At 37.5% G+C, this 20,792-nt stretch overlaps 1 protein-coding gene across 1 annotated transcript in view; it reads left to right on the forward strand.

Annotated features, from left to right (window-relative positions):
• The window catches only part of CHSY3 (chondroitin sulfate synthase 3), a 259,593-nt gene extending 244,314 nt beyond the window's left edge, over nt 1-15,279 (forward strand). The window contains exon 3 of the mRNA XM_019756145.2: nt 12,871-15,279. Within this exon, the coding sequence (XP_019611704.2) occupies nt 12,871-14,433 (1,563 nt within the window). The 3' untranslated portion in view covers nt 14,434-15,279. The remainder of the gene's footprint in view (nt 1-12,870) is intronic.
• Nucleotides 15,280-20,792: the final 5,513 nt, after the last annotated feature.

A 20,792-nucleotide genomic window follows, 5' to 3' on the forward strand; every position in this document is an offset into this window, starting at 1 on the left:
CTGTTTTAAGCCATGTTTCATATAATGTAGAGAATAGTCCAGAAGCTTTTCTTTGCCCAGAAGTTGTAACTTGCCCAAGATCAGACTGGAAATGGAAGAACAGATCCCAAAACCAGGCCTGTGACTCCTGAGCCAAAATCTCAGCCCAAAATAGACACGCATGAGTACAAGCTGAAGGAATGACGGGGGAACACGCAGGAGAGGTTCATTTTTCCTCTTTCTTTCCTTTAAGTAATTGAAATGTCCCCCCCCCCCCCCCCAGCCAGGCCTAACTCCACACCATTTTAACAGTTTCTACAGAAGCCTTAGTTCTGTCCTGTTTCTTGAATGGAAGAATCTTTTCTTCATGCAGGTGGCAAAAGCCTTCTTCGGTTTTGCTTTCATCCTCCTTACTGTGCTCTCTCAGCAGCACTTCATTTATTTATTCAGAAATTATTAACGTGACAGAGCCCAGCCTGATTTAGAATCAGTTAAGACTCCTCCAGCCATTTTACATTCCAGTGGCAAAAAGCAGGGATGATGATGGGTGTTCTCAACCTTTCTCCATGCTTGAATGATTACATCAGTTACAACTAGTAAAGAGATGTATGACCACCATCAGTCAACGTACTGGACTGCAAGTTGCTACTTCAATAAGATACAAAAGCTTTAAGATATGTGCCAAATCTTGTACAACACAGATATGTAGACTTCTGTTACATTTTACTTTTCGACTTAAAGAAACATTTAGAAACCTGAAAAATAATGTGGAATGCTGAGAATTTTCCATTAGGGAATTAGAGCCCTTTCGGTCCACGTTTTGATCCCTCTTTGGTTATCAACTAGTTTGGGGCAGGGGGCATGTGTTGAATTATAAAAATTAGAAATATTTTATTAAGTATCGGGCCTAGGCTGCCCTCTGGGAGCAGGCCATCTAGAAAGGCATACAGTCAAGTAAAGCAGCAAGTACAATATGCTGTAATTAGTGCAATAAGCTCTTGTCAAAATTATGCAGCTGCTTAGGAATTTATATATTTAGTGCTTGTCTTCTCTACCAGACAGTTAACTCCATGAGGGCAGGGAGTTATGTTTCTTTTGTCACTCTATCCACAGCAACTGACACATTTTAGAGACTCAGTGACTATTTTTAAATGAATAAATGAGCCATTCATTCTGCAAGTAAGAGAAGTAGCCAAAATGTTGGGGAGGATTGGGTCAGGAAAGGTTTGGTCAGGGGAAGTATTGAAATAAATCATCATATTAGCATAGTATCCAGTATATTATCTTTCTCATGTTTTCAATGTTTATATTAACTAGATTTCACTAGCTTTCTTGAGCATCTCCTGTACACGTACCCTGCACCATGTTCTCCTACCCAACTTATCCAGTCAACACTCTGGAATGTACTGACAGTTGAAGTCTGCTTTCTACCTGATGAATAGGAAATTTTTACTCTTATATCTTGAGAATATAATGTCTTATTTCTATTTCAGAATATATTTGAACATAGATCTTCTACTGACATAAGAAACTGCACATAAACGAGTTTACCGTTGACTGCATAATGGCTCTCTTTCTATTTGTTGGAAGGTCATCCAATGTTAGCTTCTTGCAAACAGCACTCCAGATTGCCCTGAAGGTTACTAAAGAAACATTCATGATGATCACTAAAAATTGTTATGTAGTCAAAGTCATAATCACAGAAATATATATCATCCTTTATACAAAATGTCCTACGTTTACCCATTCTTACACCTTCTACATTAGTGAATGATGTGACGTTTGTACAGAATTAGATAAGCTCACATTAAGTCTTTCATGAGGTTAAATAGCTGGCTGCTTGAATTCTGGGAGAATAGAAATAAAAAATCAACTGCAGGAACAATGAAAAAGAATCTCTTGCCTTAGCTTTAGCACCTTTAGTTAAATAGGAATCTACTTCAGATTTGAAAGGTTTCATAACTGGAATAAAACTCATAAATGAGGAAGCAGATTATTTTATTTTTTTATTTGGAAAGTGAGATGTTATTTTATGCATGCTCAGTGCCATCATACAGTTGATACATTTCCTCCCATTGATATAATACGTTCATTAATGTCTTTCAAAATTGTGTGGCAACTACCTTTACGTTTTGTTTTTCAAAGGTCTTGAAAGGCTAGTTTGTAATTGATAACCTCTCTCCTTCTCATTGTCTGTTGTTAGTTATGGTGTGTTAAATCACCAGTGAAGGGGGTAGTTAAGTTATATTGACATTATATGAATAAAGGGTGTGTGCAGGTTTGCAAAGTGGCAACTTGACAACCTCTTGAAATTCTTCTTTGCCTCTTCTCTGTACTACATTATGAGTAGAAAAAAAAGTTTAAGGAAATAGTGAATGCAAAAATTTACTTGACAATTTACCAAAAAAATTAAAATATCTATAGGGGAAGTAAACTGTGTAGGTTTTGACAATCATCCACTATTTTCCTAACTATATATCAGGATGCATCTATATAGTCACTGCCTGAATGTAATATATCAGGATAAATCAGGTAAATTGATGAGCAGTCAAGTTCAATTATCATTAGTTTTTTTATTGGAGTATTATTTGTGAAAGGGTAATTTTGATTAAGGTATATGGGTTTATTTAACTAACAAATGCTTATATGCTGTGATAACATTATAAACTGAAATCTGGTGAACTTAGTGATTTCTTTTTTATTTCAAATCTCTTTGAATTTGCCTCAGATTGTATGTACCCAGAATTCACCCTGCTGAGAAATCTGTATCACATGATTATTTTCTCTGTTGTCTGAAAGTATTCTTAAACTGTAGAGTATATACTGTTGAGAACAGCCTATGTAGGAGTTAGTATCTGGAAGCTATGTTCTGTGTTGTCTGACAAGTTTTTTTTGTGTTTTTTTTTAACTAAAATAGCTAACAAAATGAAATGTTACAGGAAGAAAAGTACCAGTTTTAATGGTACATATTGCCCATATAAGACTGTTGTTTGGATTTCAACCAAAATTGAACTAGCTAATTAAACAAAGGCAAATCATACAGATCATTAATACAGAGCATTTCAGTTTATCAGATCATTTTTTATATGATTCTTTTGGTCGCAAGTGACAGAACCCCAAACTACCTTGGAGCAGAGGAGAAACTACTGTCCCAGAACCATGAGAAAGTCGAGCATGATTTGGCCTCAGGCATAGCTCAGTGCTCTCAACAGCCCTGCTGTTCTTTTTCTTTTCTTTTTTCTTTTTTAAAGTTTATTGGGATGACAATGGTTAGTAAAGTTACATAGGTTTCAAGTATACAATTCTATAATACATCATCTATATATCACATTGTATGCTCACCACCCAGAGTCAGTTCTCCTTCCATCACATATATTTGACCCCCTTTTACCCTCATCTACCACCCCTGTCCTCCCTTACTCTCTGGTAACCACTAAACTATTGTCTCTGTCTATGAGTTTTTGTTTCTTTGTTTGTCCGCCCTCTCTTTCTTGGGTCACATCTCTGCCTTTGTCTAGGTGGCAAGGTCTGCTTTTCTTTATGTGGGATTATAATGTGCATAATGTGATCCTAGAACCCAAGGAAACCATTTATTGCCACCATGAGAGAGAAACTGCCCATGAATGAAGCTGAGCTAGAGAAAACCACTTATAACAAAGTATGTTAATTGGCCAAACTAGGACTTGTATTCCTGTTTAGGAAATGTGAGGGTCGTGTGAAATAAAAGGAAAAGAAAATTTTTTGCCATCTTAATCATTTTTAAGTGTACAGTTCAGTAGTGTCAACTATATTCACCTGGATATGCAACAAATCTCAAAACTTTCTCATCTTGCAAAACTGGAGCTCCATGTCCTCTGAGCAACTCCCCATTCTCCCTCCCCCAGCCCCCGGAAACTAGCATCCTACTTTCTGTTCCTATGAGTTTGACTACTTTAGATACTTCATTCATGTAAGTGGAATCATACAGTATTTGACGTTTTGTGACTGGCTTATTTCACTCACCATAATGTCCTCAAGGCTCATCTATGTTGTAGCATGTGACAGGATTTCAAAAGAAAAAGACATTTTAAGATTGTTTTAGTGACTTTAAAGGGCTGTCCAAGAACACGAATGTCCTAGGCAAACTTAAATTCATAAAACAAACATAAAGAAAGTTCATGGGACTGAATATCACTGTAAAAGGTACTGCTCATGTAACATTTTTCAAATTCAAATTCATTCAAAACTCTGGACTCACCAAAGAAAACAAGGCAAAATCACATGTGCAGCCTTTGGACCTCCAATTTTCAACACTTGCTACTTTTAAGTATACTTTGAGGTGATTTCTTTAAAAAAGAAAAAGGGAAGGAAGGGAGGAAGGGAGGGAACGGAAGAGGGAAGGAAGGAAAGAAAGAAATGAAATAAAATATTTTAATTTTTTGCATATAGTTTTTAATTAAACCTCTTATTTTGAGATAATTATTGATTCACATGCAGTTGTTAAAAAGAAAAAATAATGCAAAGAAATTCCATGTACCCTTTAACAAGTTTCCCCACGGCAAAATCTTGCAAGTGTCACAATCAGGATATTGACATTGATAGTTCCATCTGATCTTACTCAGATTCCCCCAGTTTTGCTTGTGTGTATTTGTGTGTGTGCACACACACATGTGTGTTTAGTTCCATGCAATTTTATCACATGTTGTACAGTAAATTTTTCAAGTAGAGTTTGCAGATTAGATGTGGCTGTTTCCAAGGTGCTATTATCTTTATAGATCTTAGTAGCAAATAATGCTCTTCATTTGATGTGACAAACATACATTCGTGATATGAAGAAGGGCATATCTTATCATATTTAAACTAAATCTTTGCTTTCAATATTAGTCAAGCTATCCTCTCTAACATTTTTTATTCTCTCTATAATTATGGAATGTTATGTGTGTATTTATTTTTCTCCAACTTATTTCTTCTCCTTAATATTTAGAATTAGATACTGTTTGCATCGTGTCGTTATTGCCAGAGAAGTGGGACACACTTTAAGAACTTTAGTGTTAATATTTTTAGACAGTAATTGAGGAAAAAGCATAGTGTTCTTTTGAAATTTTACTGTTTTGCTTAGAACCTTTATATTTACTAATCTTATAAAAGAAAGATCATTAGGCATTTGCAGTAGGGCAGTAAAACTCTTCATGTAGTTATGTAGTATTGCATAACTAAATCATAAAGAACACAATGAGTTTAAATATTTGCCAGGCAAATTACCCAACCCTGGGGTACATATTCACTCTTATATTTTACACCACTCTGATGATTTATGTCCGTGTTTACCTTCATAAATTACTCTCATTTGTAGAGTCTGTACTTCCTAGAACAAGAATCCTTTTTTCTCAAATGCTCCTTCATCTCACGCACAGGAAGAGAGTCAAAGAGAATTTTCTAAGTTAGAGGGATGTTTCTTTTAAGGAAAAATGGAATGGCATAATGGGAACAAAAGAACTTGCACTACATTGAAATAGCTTCTCTGCACACAAAAAAGAAATGGAGGAAATTTTCTCCTTAATAGAGAAAAATTAATGCAATTATTTTCTTAGCAGAGAACATGAAGATGTTCATAAATAGCTTTCCAATCACGGCTTGGCCTCTTGTTTCCCCTTCATTTCAACGGAGACTTCATGAAGTCAATTTACTCTTCTAAGTCCTGAGAATTGTTTCTCTCTCTCTCTCTAATCCATTGTACTCTTTTTTAAAATCTATACTTTTGCACGTTTTTATTTTATAATATGTTTGTTCCATTATACCTTTTAGTGTTTCCCAAGTTGTCTGCATTGCATGCATGAAGCTTTATATTTTAACATGACTTTCAACATTGTCCCCTTGATTCCTATTCCATTTTTGTAGCTTTCCCTATTTTCATCTTTTCTATCCCTCCTGAGCTTTCCATAGGCTCTCTTCTTTCCTTTTCCTTCTGATCTTGTTTTCATGTCTGTGATAGTTTATTTTCTTTTTTGTTGTTCTTGCTTCTTTCCTTACTTCTGTGAGCTAGCATTTCATCTTAACCATCACACCCCTGAGGTCTTCTATTTCTACTTTGTTGTTTTCAAAGATAGAGGAAAATGCTTCTTATGTTTTGTAAAACAGTTGCTTAATGTTTCGTGTTTTCCTCAGTTCCATGATTTCTTTTGGGGTGGGGGCAAGGATAGTTTTCCATCTCATCTTTTTTTCTTATAGAAACTGTGTGTTAGTTCTATACTGTTTTCCTCTTTTTAGAAAACATAGTTATCTCTGGAAACATTACTTTTCCTTGGACAAGCCCTTCACCACAGATTTATTTTGGCAGAGATGTTTGTTACAGTTCTAAGCTTCTGATCACAACGAAAAGGCATTGATCCCCTCTGCTGCCTCCGATTAAACCTGCCTGGGAAAACATGGCTTCACTGTTTCATTCTTTGCTTTCTGTAACTCTGTCTTTTCTACTTCTCTGAAACGAAACTTTTCCATCACGGGCTTATTCCACCAGCCCTGCTTCCTGAGCCCATAGTTGGATACGTAATCAATTGTATGCCCTTCCTTGTCAGGCAATATATGTTTCCTGGTTATTTCTGAGATTTGCCCTTAAACCCTTTTGCCACTGACCTTTGTCTGCTTGACCTTTTGTCTCCAGTTGCTTCCACATGATCCGGCTCACCCTCACCAATTTTTGGAAATTCTACACACATTTTAGCAGCTATGTATTGTTCCAGTCTCTTCCATTTTAAAGCTGAAGTTTGCTGTATTTTGTTTTTTAATATTCCCTATGTCTTTTTTAAAAGAGCCTTTATTGAGGTATCATTTACACTCTACAAAATTCTTGGACCCTTGTAAGTGTACAGTTTAATAAGATTGAGTAAATTTATACAGTTGTGCCACAATCTGCCACAGATTGCCACAACCTGGTTTTCCAAACTTTGCATTGCTCCAGAAGTTGCCTTGGACCTGTTTGCACTCAACCCTTTACTATTTCTTTTAAGACTTTAACTGCTGAAATGGAAGTTCTTTATTTACATCGCTGTGATTATTCCAGAAATTACCTCTGCTGTATTTCATTATTAATAAATCTGAGGGGGAAAATGCAAGTTTAATATAGTAGACTGTATCTTAGCCTTTATTCTTTCTCTCTCTGATTTTTATAATAAATTTTTTTATAGCTTCTCAGATAATTTCCTTCCCAGAGGGTGAGATTTCGAGTGATAACACTTAAAGCCCTGGGGTCAGTCAGGAGGCACTGATGTTAATTGCTGCTGTGATTTTGTTAGTGTAAAATGATTTCCCCTTTCAATGTAAGGCTCTGGAAGTACCAGGAAATCAATTGAAAATTCTGCAAAGGAGAGGAAGCCAACTTAAATTATAGGTCTTGATTTATTCCAAACAAGCTAATGTAATTTTGAAAGTGAATTTTATGCTTTATAACAATTTTGCTACATTCAACATTTAGAAGCAAAACTGGCTACTTATTCCAGTTTTAGTCCTGATCTCATTGTCAGGAGACCCTTGTTTAGATCACTCAGTCCTCCTGAACCTTGGTTTCCTGAAATTCCCCACAATAACTTACCTTTCTTTTAGTAAAATGTTGAGGACTTTTGTTAGCAGAAGGTGCCTCGATGTCATGTTGGATACACTGAAGCACTGAGGATATGTGGTGAAATTATAACTGTTCCCAGGCACTTCCAGAAATGACCAAAGATGAAGCAAGCCACCTAAAGGGTGCCACTCTCATTCTCTCAAAACTCCTGGCTAAAAAAAAACAATCTCAGGAGGAGGTCGGCAAATCCTTGAACTATCATTTGTACAGTTATTTATTAAGTGTTTTTTCTATGTGCCAGACACAATGCTAAGTATTTTCAATAAGAAAATAAATATATTTTATTTTCTTACTGAGCAACATTAATATACATTGAGGTAGTTGTCATTTTCCCTTTTATAGGTAAGGAGACTGAGATTTAGACAAATTGGGCCAGGAAATGGATTAGAAAAGTGGAGCCAGTACTCCAATCCAGGTCCGGCTGACTCCACAGCCAGCCAGGCTCTAAACATTCTTATGTCTCTCCTGTATAGCTTGGACCTCCCTACATATAAAAGTTGAAAATGTGGATATGCTCTATGCTTCTTCTTTTTTTTTTTTCAATTAAAATTTATTGGGATGACAATGGTTAGTAAAATTACACAGGTTTCAAGTGTACAATTCTGTAACACATCATCTATATATCACATCTATGTTTCTTAATGAAAACTATGACATACATTCCAGATTTTCTCATCATTACTGTACTACCTGGAGCATGTATGAATGTGCTGTTTTTAAAGATTGCCCCCATCACCGTCTTGGTCTGCTGATAATATTTTTACAAAGGAATGTGTTAGAAAGATAAGCACTATAGAGAGAGTTTGGGTTGTAATGATGTGAGTCATGCAAGTTAAACATTTCAATACTAAGATATTATTTGTTCTATAACAAAATGTCACCTTTATCAAATTGTGTAGTATTAGTCACATCAATATCACGAAAGAAGCTAGATAAGTCTGCAGTTTAACTGTTGACCTCTGAGCAATGTTTCCTATTAAATTAGCATGTTTCCTTCTTCCTAGTAATGTAAAGCATGCCGTAGGAAACAATAGGTTCAGATAGCCAATTCTTTTTAGAGGTGGTATAATTAACAGTCTACATGTGATCAGAAGTTGGGGGTTTTTCCCCCTTCTTGCATACAAAGAAAAAAGCATGTGGAAAATTACATAAAGTAAAATACTGAACCAATTTCAGATAAAAAATAATAATACAAAAATGGAGAGATAACAGTCCACTACAAATTATGGATTTAATTTGATTTAACCTTGATCATATTTTCAAATAAAAATTGGCATGTGTTTTCAAAAGAAAAATTAGATGCAACTGAGCTACTGTGTCTTGCTTGAATCGCGTCCAAAATCCTTCTCCAGATATCTATTGTGAAATTCTTCCGGGTCAAATGATGTTGATTTGAAAAATCTGTCTGACTATAGAAAAGCAACCAGGTGAAATACTAAAGATAAAGAACCTGCTATAGTATTGGTCTTAATCCTTTTAGGTCACCTTCTCTAGAAAAACTGCTGTGATATATATATATTCTCTCTCTCTCCACCCACATATCCACACACACATTTATGTATATATATATTAGAAAAATCTACCTAATTCTACACATGTATATGCATACTTTTAAAATAAAGTCTTTTACTTATTGGCATATAACAACCACCCATATCTTAAGTAACCTTCCAATGAATGTTCACAAATTCCATGCATACCTGTAATATGATGTCATGCGGGGTGTCAGGAGGGGTCTCTGGTCCCGCTCCCCACATAGGAACGCAGGATATGGTGAGACCAAAAAGGTACACCCACAGAGCCATAGATAGGGGAGTCATACCACTATAGTCTCGTTGGCAGCTGGGTTGGAGACACAGGAAGCAGGAGCCACACGATCCGCAACCTGCCATTCACTTGTCTCTGCCAACCAACCAACCCCACTTGCAGCTGCAATCTGCACTTGCTAGTGTCGTGCGGGGCGGCCTGCGGGGCCTCTGGTCCCGCTCCCCACATAAGAACACAGGCTATGGCGAGGCCAAAAAGGAACACCCACGGAGCCATAGATAGGGGAGTCATACCACTATATTCTCTCTGGCGGCTGGGTGAGACACACGCAGTAGTAGCCACACGATCCGCAGTCAGCCATTCACTTCTCTGCCTGCCAACCAACCAATCAACGCAGCCCTGCAGTTACATCAGTAGCCAATTGGCTAACCGGTTACAGCTGATGGCCAACCAATCACAGTTGATAGTCATTCACTACCGGAGCCAGCACCTCCCCACGCGAGGCCGAGAGCCTGGAAACTGCTCTGTGGGACTCGGTCCCCACACTAACTTAGCCACCATCTTCTTGCTAGCCCCCATTTTCTGCTAGTGTAGCCATGGCAGTTGAATTTGTACAGATTCATTACTTAGTCATTTTTGGTGAGATCTCTTAAAATATTTTCTCCCACTCTGTAGTTTACCTTTTATAATCTCTTAATGGTGTTTCTGAGGAACACAGTTCTTAATTTTAATGCGGTCCAATTTATCAGTCTATTTTTATGCTTGTGTCTTATTATGAAATCTTCACTGAACCCATATTCGTGCAGATATTTTCTTGTGTTAACTTTTAGAAATGTTATTGTTTCACCTTTTATGTTTATATTGACAATCCTGCAATGTAGGGGGGTCAGTTTTTACTATTTTCTGTATGAATATTCAACTAACCTTGCACTGTTTACTGAAAAACCACTTGTTTTCCACTCTCCAGTGTCATATTTGTCATAAGTCAAGTGATAAGTCATAAGTCGTGTGGAGGTTTATTTATGTATTATTTTGGCCATTTGTTCTATTATCCTTGTACCAATATCAAACTGTCTAAATTTCTTTAACTTCTTATTTGTAGTGTATCTTTTTTTTTAAAGATTCTTCTAAGTATCCTTGACTTTTCATTTTTATATAAATTTCAGAATGAACTTGTTAGTATTAATAGCAACTTTTTTTATGATGTTCAGATTTTTACTACAATTGCATTGAATCTACATATCAAGTTGGGGAGAATTGGTATCTCACAGTATATCCTACATGAATATATTCCAGCCATATGGAAAAAGGATAATACAGCAGGATCATGATGAGTTTAGTCAATGAATAAAAAAGTGGTTTAATATTAGAAAATCAACCGGTGCTATTCACCTTAAAAGGAAAAAAAGACATCATAAAATATTTTCATTGGGTACAGAAAAAACATTTGACCAACACCAAAATTCTTAGCAGACTAGAAGTAGAAAGGAACTTCTTTAGTGTGTTAAAAAGAGATGCTGACAACTTCTTCCCTAACTCTGGGATTGGAACAAAGATTCTGCTATACCACATTTCACTGAAGGTCCTGGCCAGAGACAGGGAAACTAAGGAACTCAGACGTTTTACTTAGCAGCTGGCTCCTGCAGGGTGAGAACTCCAGAAGACAAAAAGTTGCTAATCTGGAGACTGGTACAGTGTCACTTCTGCTGTGGTCTATTACTGAAAGTCATCACAGAGTCACCCAGATTCAAGAGAAGGAGACACAGACACACACCCCCATCTCAATGGGGGGAGTGTCAAAGAATGTGTCACTATAATTCTGCCCTGAGTTCTTACATGTTAGGAGCTATTTATTTTTTGCAATAAAATTTGAGCTCTAGCTTGGTTGGGATAACTTGAGCTCTAGCTTGATTAAATATGAAGTTATGAGTCATTAATTTGCTTCCTTAGGGTCTTCCTAGGCTGTGCTCTACTGTTTTTCAGAATTGAATGTTGCTATGGAGAATGTTATACCAAGATTCATCCTTTCCCTTCTTAGAGCCAAAGTGGGTTCTGCTTGTTTATTTTGTTTTGTTTTTCTCTTTGCCTGATTGCACATGGATACATATCTGCCTTTATTTTAAGGATAATCTGTCCCTCAGACATATTTTACATACATATTTTTTATCTCCTTTAATTTTTATTTAATAGTATTAAATAGTAAAATAGTAAAAATCCAAAGTTTTAAATCTTCATTAAATATATACATATATATACATATAGAGAAATATATGTGTGTGTATACATATACATGTCCAAACTTTTAACCTGTCTTTTCTATTTGTATCATTTTGCTAAATTTTCTCAAGTCTCTTCTTTCTACGTTTTCCACAAATCTCTTTTTATACTTCTTGTAAGATGACTATCAATGGTTTTATTATCTTCTTTAAGCTCATTTATCAATTCTTTGACAGTCTTTTTATGGAGATTGTATTTCCTTTAGTTTATTTGATTGGTCTATAATTTTTGCTTACTTTGTATATGTGTTCTTAAGTTTACAGTATTCCTTTCTCCTTGTTCATCATTATATTCACAGATATCTCCCCCTTCTCCTTCTCCTGCTCCTTTGGTATTTATCTCCAGTGAGTGTGATGAAGGTTTCTTTATTGACTGGCAGAGGAGGAGTCAGGTGGCAGTTTGAAGGGTGATCTCATAATTCTCTGGTTTTCCTCACTTTCGTTTCTGAGGCAGTGAGCTTGCTCTAGACTAGGAGAGAGGCTTTCTGGGGCATAAGGCTGTCAAGCACGTCTAATTTTGGATATGAGCCTTTAAATCAATAGTGTGGATCAATAGAGTTTCTGTCCTACCTTACTTTCCCAAGAACTTATTCTGTAAAGACAGTGTATCAGGATGCTAAATTAACTTTATGTCTGTGTTGGGCTGGTATTGTGATTCCAAGCAACAGGGCATTGAGTATTTTGGGAAATCCATGCTCTACCCACTCTCCCTGTCCTTCACAGTGATCCGTTGTGGGGTTATGGATATATTCAAGTCTTGTTTTCTTTGATATTTCGGGTTAGTTTCAGAATAAATAGAGGGACAAAGATTCTTTACTTCAAAATACAAAGCTGGAGGTTAGTGTGTAGTATTTGCATATGATTGACTGGAGGTTAGTATGCAGCACTGAGCATACGAATTTGATGTTTTAAAATTATTTTCGGGGTGGGAGATGAGGGTAAGGGGGATCAAACATATGGTGATGGAAGGAGAACTGACTCTGGGTGGTGAACACACAATGGGATTTATAGATGATGTAATACAGAATTGTACACCTGAAATCTATGTAATTTTACTAAGAATTGTCACCCCAATAAATTAAAATTAAAAAAATTATTTTCATGTCTTTTAAATATAAATTTTACAAGTCATTTTGTTACAAAATACCATATAACTAATTTTTATGAAATATTTTAATTTAAATGTTTCAGTGTATTGCTTTATTCCTTTTAAAATGTATTCTAACATCCTGATTTCCTTGTGCTTTTCAGATGCAGCAACTGTTCCATGAAAATTATGAACACAACCGAAAGGGTTATATCCAAGACCTTCACAATAGCAAAATTCACGCAGCCATAACGCTTCATCCCAACAAAAGGCCTGCCTACCAGTACAGGCTTCATAACTACATGCTCAGCCGCAAAATTTCCGAACTTCGCTACCGCACCATCCAGCTCCACCGGGAGAGCGCGTTGATGAGCAAACTCAGCAACAGTGAAGTGAGCAAAGAGGATCAGCAGCTGGGAGTGGTGCCTTCTTTCAACCACTTCCAGCCTCGCGAGAGAGACGAGGTGATAGAATGGGAGTTCCTGACAGGGAAGCTCCTTTACTCGGCTTCCGAGAACCAGCCTCCTCGGCAGAGCATCAGCAGCATCCTCAGAACAGCGCTGGATGACACCGTCCTACAAGTGATGGAGATGATCAACGAGAATGCCAAGAGCAGAGGACGGGTCATTGACTTCAAAGAAATTCAGTATGGCTACCGCAGGGTGGACCCCATGCACGGGGTGGAATACATTTTGGATTTACTCCTCTTGTACAAAAGACACAAGGGGAGGAAACTGACCGTGCCTGTGAGACGTCATGCCTATCTTCAGCAGTTGTTTAGCAAACCTTTCTTCAGAGAAACTGAAGAGCTAGATGTCAACAGTCTTGTAGAGAGTATTAACAGTGACACGCAGTCATTCTCCTTTATATCTAATTCTTTAAAGATACTGTCTTCTTTTCAAGGTGCCAAAGAAAAGAGAGGGCACAATGAAAAGAAAATACACATTCTCGTTCCTCTCATTGGAAGGTATGATATTTTCTTGAGATTCATGGAGAACTTCGAAAATACTTGTCTTATCCCAAAGCAGAATGTAAAACTGGTCATCATCCTTTTCAGTAGGGATTCCGGGCAAGACTCCAACAAGCATATTGAGCTGATAAAAGAATATCAGAACAAGTACCCTAAAGCAGAAATGACCCTGATCCCCATGAAGGGAGAGTTCTCCAGAGGTCTTGGTCTTGAAATGGCTTCTTCCCAGTTTGACAATGATACTTTGCTGCTATTTTGTGATGTTGACTTGATCTTCAGAGGAGACTTTCTCCGACGATGTAGAGACAATACAATTCAGGGACAACAGGTGTACTACCCTATCATCTTTAGCCAGTATGACCCAAAGGTAACCAAGGGCGGAAATCCTCCCACTGACGATGACTTTGTCTTCTCAATGAAGACTGGGTTTTGGAGAGACTATGGATATGGAATTACCTGTATTTATAAAAGTGATCTTCTGGGTGCAGGTGGATTTGATACCTCAATACAAGGCTGGGGACTGGAAGACGTAGATCTCTACAATAAAGTTATTCTATCTGGCTTAAGACCCTTCAGAAGTCAAGAAATAGGAGTAGTGCATATTTTCCATCCAGTTCATTGTGACCCTAACTTGGACCCTAAGCAATATAAGATGTGCTTAGGATCCAAGGCAAGTACTTTTGCCTCAACCGTGCAACTGGCTGAACTCTGGTTGGAAAAACATTTGGGTGTCAGGTACAATCGAACTCTCTCCTGACAGTCCAGGCAACACATATTGCCTTTTTAAAGGGGAGTTTACCTCATTGTTGGTTGTTGTTATTTTTATTTTATTATTGTTATTTTTATTATTATAATTATTATTGTCATAATTTTATTTTGTTGTCCTGGTCTTAAACTACTCTTGGTTGTCTTCCAAAGGGTGTTTGTTGACCTCAAGCAAGAAGAGTCTGCAGTTCACTGATTTTTCAGATTTCTACTGAAGTCAATATATGTATTACTTTTATATATCTTTATTTGAGATTGAGTTAAATCGTGGCAATCAAATGACTTTCGAAGCTCATTCATCATGAGAGACAGCTTAGAAGAATGTTCTCTGGGGGCTTATAGTTGCAATATCGACTTTTATTTTCTTTGTCAAATTCAATGTGATACAAATATTTACTGGTGAAAGGTACCACAAAAGTGCTTTATGCTTCCTATGGGGAAGGGACTCTGTAACATAAACTTGAGTTTTGTAATTTATACAAGGACTTAAATATATAGACAATAATTTTCTTCATCTTTAGAATTTTTAAAGTAAATGAACACTTATGATTGTATGTTTATTTTTTAAAAAAATGTTTTAAAAATTGAGGAGTTTTGTTCCACAAGCAACCGGTACTGGCTACCCTGGTCTTAAGAATATTATGTACTCCTCACAACTGTCTGGTATAAATGCGAATGAACTTTATTTTCTCAAGGAAATATGATTTAATTAAATATTCATGTACATTTTAGAAGCTTTATGAAACAATGTCCTTCATTTGCTGGCAAGAAGATAAAATATGACAGAACCTGTTTATTTATAATAAAACACAGGTATAACAGTTTTCTTTTTCAAAAACACTGAAAAGTTGTGTTGTTTCCTTTTAGTCATATTTGATGTATTTCTTGATGGTCATAGCCACCAAAATGTGCTTGCTACGCAGACTGGAAAAGTTAATAAGAGCTTATGGGCATGCTATTTGTATTATTATGCTTTAAATTCTGACCTTCATAAGTGACTAAAATGGGTGTTTCTTTATTCAATAATTTACAGTCCAGAAGAAGCATTCCTCCTCCTCAGTCTCTTCAGCTTTGTGATCAAACTGAACCAAGAACAGGCCAGAAACAGCATTTAATATAGGTTGGTAGATGGTTCAACAATACAAAATCAATGGGGAAATTATGAATATGTCATTAATTTTACAATTATAATTGTTCAACTATATAAAACACATAGGAAAATATCTCATCTAACTTCCCCTACCATTCTTTCTTAAAACTAAATTAATGGTACCCAGTTTGTAGAATATAATCTCGTTTAAGAAATGTAAGAGAAAATGAAAATCCATGCAAGAAGATTTCACAAAGTCATATTTCTAAATTTTTATTTTGTAAGTACGTAATGCATTTGCATGTTTCCAAAATTTTCAAATATCTACACTATGGGTCCTGCTCCACCCAGACCTGCCCTTAACCACACATAACCTCTGTCTATGTATGTTTATGTGCACATCTTTCCAGAGTTTCTTAAGCAGAAAAGATACATTTTATTTTTTCACCCTTTATACACAAAATGTAGCATTATTGTATGTACTGTTCTACACTTTGATTTCTTTTTCACACAATAAGACTAAAATTTGCATCAAAATTTATTTGAAAGACAATTGTTATAAGTTGTTACCATTATTTAGAACTGATTGCCAGGAGGCCACATAGCATTTGCTTTAGTGATGGGTTCCTTACATGGTAACAATCTCTTTTAGTGAAGACATTTTTGGGGCCTCAAAAAGTAACGTTGCTTAATATTGCAGCAAACACAATGGCACTCGAGTATAACATATAATCTTATTGTCATACTCATTAGACAGGAATTAATGGCATTTTTAGATGTTAAAATGTTTGACAGGGCCAACAATTCAGAGTTGATCTGTGCTCCGATATTGTCTCTGGCCTTCACAAACCCTTACTTTAATAGCTTATTTCCCTACATGGCGTGATTTTGCTCTTTTACAGGTTTTATTTTCCTGAACAGTAAATATATTAACATGCAGTAAAGATAGTCATTTGGGAAGATGTATTATTAAATAACAATTATTAATGATTTTATTAATGAAGAAAATAAACCAGGGCCTGCTCTTTCCTTTAACTTAGACAGGTGAAGTAGGAGTTTTACAGAGGAGTAAATGTAAAGATCTCATTTAAAACTCAATTCTCAGAGAGCCATGAGGCACTTGCCCAAGGAGGAAGCGACATTCTCCCGTTATACTGATGCAATTACTCTGATGGAATAGGAGAATGCAGAGATTTCATTTGAACTTAATCGTGCATGTGCACACTATACTGGAAGTAATATAGATATATTTACATTCTATTTCATAACTTTGCGTTAAGATTTCCTGTGATTTTTTTTCAGGTACTGAAATATTTTCTGACTGAAAATTTATTGGAATTATACTAGTAAAATTAAGAGTAGAGTTTTTTTTATCTGTTTAGTATCGATTGCTTAAAATCCCTTTAAGGTCGAAAGGGCAATACAATGTGAATGCAACCCGAAGCACAATACGGTATATGCACATCACCGGACAGTGCGAGTGTTCTGTTTAAATGTCCCCCCGGCAACAATTTCCTCAGCCTTCAACAGCATCTTGTGATCATCTGTCCACTCAGCACCACATTATGCACTTTACTTGCATTATCCTTGTAGATGTCATCCTCACAACAGCCCTCAGAATATTGATACTGTTTTCTTCATTCAACAGATGTGGAAACCGAGGCCGTGCGTGATTAAGGAACTTGTCCCAAGTTCATACAGTTGGCATACTGTTGTGTTAACATTTAAGTCAATTGTTGTCTGAATCTGAAATGCCTGTCTTTCCCTCTAACCTATGGCCTCTCTGTTGTTGAGTGATGTAGAAGACGATGACGAGGGAGCAGAGACTGAGCTGACTCCCTGGACGTGTTTGATCCTCCGTGCAGCCTACTTCTGCTGTGCACTCATTCTGGACAGAGCTAAGTCTGTTGGTGTTTTACTCAGAGGCCTTCAGGCTTTTAATCTCCATCTTTCACTGTTTTGCTAGCTCCCTCTGAATAACGCTGCTTTGGGATAGGGTTTCTCCTGTCTGTTGCTCACAAATCACTGTACCTCAGCCAGCAGGAAAAAAAAAAAGCTCAACATTGCTGATGCCAGCAGCAGCCCTTCTCTGTGGTCTCAGCCAGCTGACAGCAGAAGCTGTCCACAATGAACACCACATAATTGCTTGACTATTTAGGTCACTGCACCCATACAGACTTGGCTAAAGCAACTTTGTTGGTACTGAGCTATTTCTGAATCTGAGAGTAGAGCCCATTGTGCCTAGATGGGGAACTACAGGAATGAAATACCCAAATGTGGGCTCATGGTCCACACAAGAGAATAAATGTTCACTGGAAAGGTAAATTTATAAAGTTCCTCTATTTTAAGCATAAGAAAGCTGGAACCCATCTCTATTCAGCAGCCCCATGGCTGGGACACTGGCTTCCCATGGTTGTATTTTCAGATGAGCCGTGGGCAGTTCCTGTTTCCAGGAGGAGGGCCCAGAAGATGAGGCCACTTTCTAACGGCTTGGATAACAGGCTGTCATGCTGGCAGGTCTGCTGAGCCCTCACCTAGGCCTGCCTTGTTCTGGAGGAAGCAGCCTAAGCTAGACTGGGACCTAGAAAGAGACTTGGTGAAATTCCCTCTTTACATCTCCCACACCCAACAGAAAATCTGTTTAAGCAGGTAAAATACATCAAGATGAGTCTCAAACAGCCAGTCAAATGTCTGTAGCTCCATCTTGACTTTGGTGATGAGATGTATATGGGAGAATGAAGGCATCAACACATCTGACACCATGTGCCTAAGCCACCTTTTCCCTACCACCAGCTGCCTTCTGAGTCACTGCATCTTTGTCCCGCAAGTCACAGGCACCTAGTGTGCCTTGCCCTAGGGATATCTGTGTCTCATCGGAACTGGAGAATTGTCTACTTAAGTTTTCATTTGTGCTTATGGCAGGACCTGCCTTATTCATGGTTTTGCTTTCTGTGGTTTCAGTTATTAGCAGTCAATCGCAGTCTGAAAATATTAAATGGAAAACTCCAAGAATAAGCAATTCCTAAGTTTTAAATTGAGCATCATTCTGAATAGCCTGATGAGACCTCACGAGTCCCGCTCACCCTGCCCACCCGCCCAGAACGTGGATCTCCCCCTTTGTCCTGCATCTCACGCTGTAGACGCTCCGACTGTCAGTCACTTAGTAACCGCCTCAGTTATTGGATGGACTGTCCCGGTCTTGCAGTGCTGGTGTTCAAGTCACCCTTATTTTACTTAATAACGGCCCCAAAGCCCAAGAGTAGTGATGCTGGCAGTTCGGATATGCCAAAGAGAAGCCATAAAGCGCTTCCTGTAAGTGAAAAGGTGAAAGATCTCAATTTAAGAAGGAAAGAAAAAAGGCATGTGCTGAGGTTGCTAACATCTACGGTAAGAAGGAATGTTCTATCCATAAATTGTGAAGAAGGAAAAGGAAATTCATGCCAGTTTGCTGAGAGACAGAGACTGTATTGGTTAAGCGGCGCGTGCCTGTAGCAGCTAACGCTATGCCACCATGCCCATGTCACCCGCCTCACTCCATCTCATCATAGGCACGGTGCCATCTCACATCATCACAAGAAGGGTGAGTACAGTAAGATATTTTGAGAGCTCACATTCACATAACTTTTATTACAGTATATTGTTATTGTTTTATTAATCTCTTACTGTGTCTAATTTATAAATTAAACTTTGCCGTAGGTATGTATATGTAGGAAAAATACATAGTATATATATGGTTTTGTACTATTTATGTTTTCAGGCATCGACTGGGGGTCTTGGAATGTATCCCCCAAAGATAAGAGGGGGCTGCTTTAATTATTGAAGACATATCTCGTCAGGAAGTCGCCTGTGATTATGGATATCACAGGGTAAATGCGTAAAATACTGCCGTGAGGAACAATAAAGGGACCTGTTCTTTGTGGTGCTGACTTGCCTACTTTCCCCTTCTCCACTTTTGTTGGCATCCTAATCATTGTAAAACATACAGTAAAGGTAGTCTGTCTGGGCTGTGTCCGGAAGCCTCCTACACCTTCAGTTTTCGAGCAGTAGCAACAGTAGAGGCAGGATGGAGGCCTGGAATACTCCGTGTGCCCCACAGCCTCACTCAGGTGCCAGCCGCACCACCAGGGCTGTCTTGCCAGGTGGTGGGCCTGATGAGACATCAGCAGTGATTCATGCCCCCAGCTGGCGATACAGTCAGATCTGAAGCAAGCAGCAAACCACCTGGCGCTGGCACAAAGATGCCAGCATACTCTAGTATTGCCTTCAATTTGACATCCACTTGTGTGTTTCCCTCTCCCTCATGTCAGAAGCTGCCAAGGCCTGCACCACATTTGAGATTGTACTTTGTGCAGGATTTTATGTCAATTGAATTCATTCCATATGTATTAGTCCGTAGGTTGGTATAAAAGCTGAGATTATTGAGTTTTGATTATCCACCATGAACAGGCTGTTCCATTCTGACCCAACGTCAGTCGTTATAGGATTCATTCTGAAAGAATTGGTGAGTATAAGATTAGAGGATACAATTTTATTTTAAATGAGCCTACTATATAAAAAGAGAGACTTCAACAGAAAGAAAACAAAAAGCTTTTTTCCCCCTAGAATACATACTTGCTCTTATCTGTAATGTTAACCAATTAACAAACATTTACTCAGGATTTGTTTGGGAACAATGCTCAAGTAGAAACTCTAAGACTGTAAAAATATGCATCATCTGAAAGCAAACCTTTCACCACTGTTAGGCCTCATTCTACGAGGCTGTTCTCCATCTCTTTCTCAGTTCTTCCCGAACTCTTATTCCCTAAATTCCCACAAATATCACATTTTCTTATTTTATCCAAGTGAGGAAAAGTATGTGTGTATGCCAAATAGAATCTAAGATCTATAGGTGAATTTCAAGTTCAAAAATATGAACGTGTCTTGATTCTGGCATCACGTGCTCAGTTTGACATTGGTTAAAAATAACTCAGGACCAAAAGTTCATATAAAAATGAAAACAAACACCACAACCTTAGGATTAATGACCTGTATCTAATCTATTAAATATTCTGTCACCACAATCAACCTCAAGTTTATTTCTCTTTCCATCCCATCCCCACCAAAGTGGCTCCAATAACTAAAAGGAAAATCTTTAATAGGTGATAAATAAGAAAATGGGGGTGGGGGGGGGAATGGTAGTGCATTCTTTATCTACTTTTTCAAAAATATTTTCCTTTTTTCTGCTAGTGGATTCTTCCGTCTCTGGTACTTAGGAACTACTT

This window comes from Rhinolophus sinicus, linkage group LG10, assembly GCF_036562045.2.
Source record: "Rhinolophus sinicus isolate RSC01 linkage group LG10, ASM3656204v1, whole genome shotgun sequence".
In the NCBI taxonomy this organism is placed as follows: domain Eukaryota; kingdom Metazoa; phylum Chordata; class Mammalia; order Chiroptera; family Rhinolophidae; genus Rhinolophus; species Rhinolophus sinicus.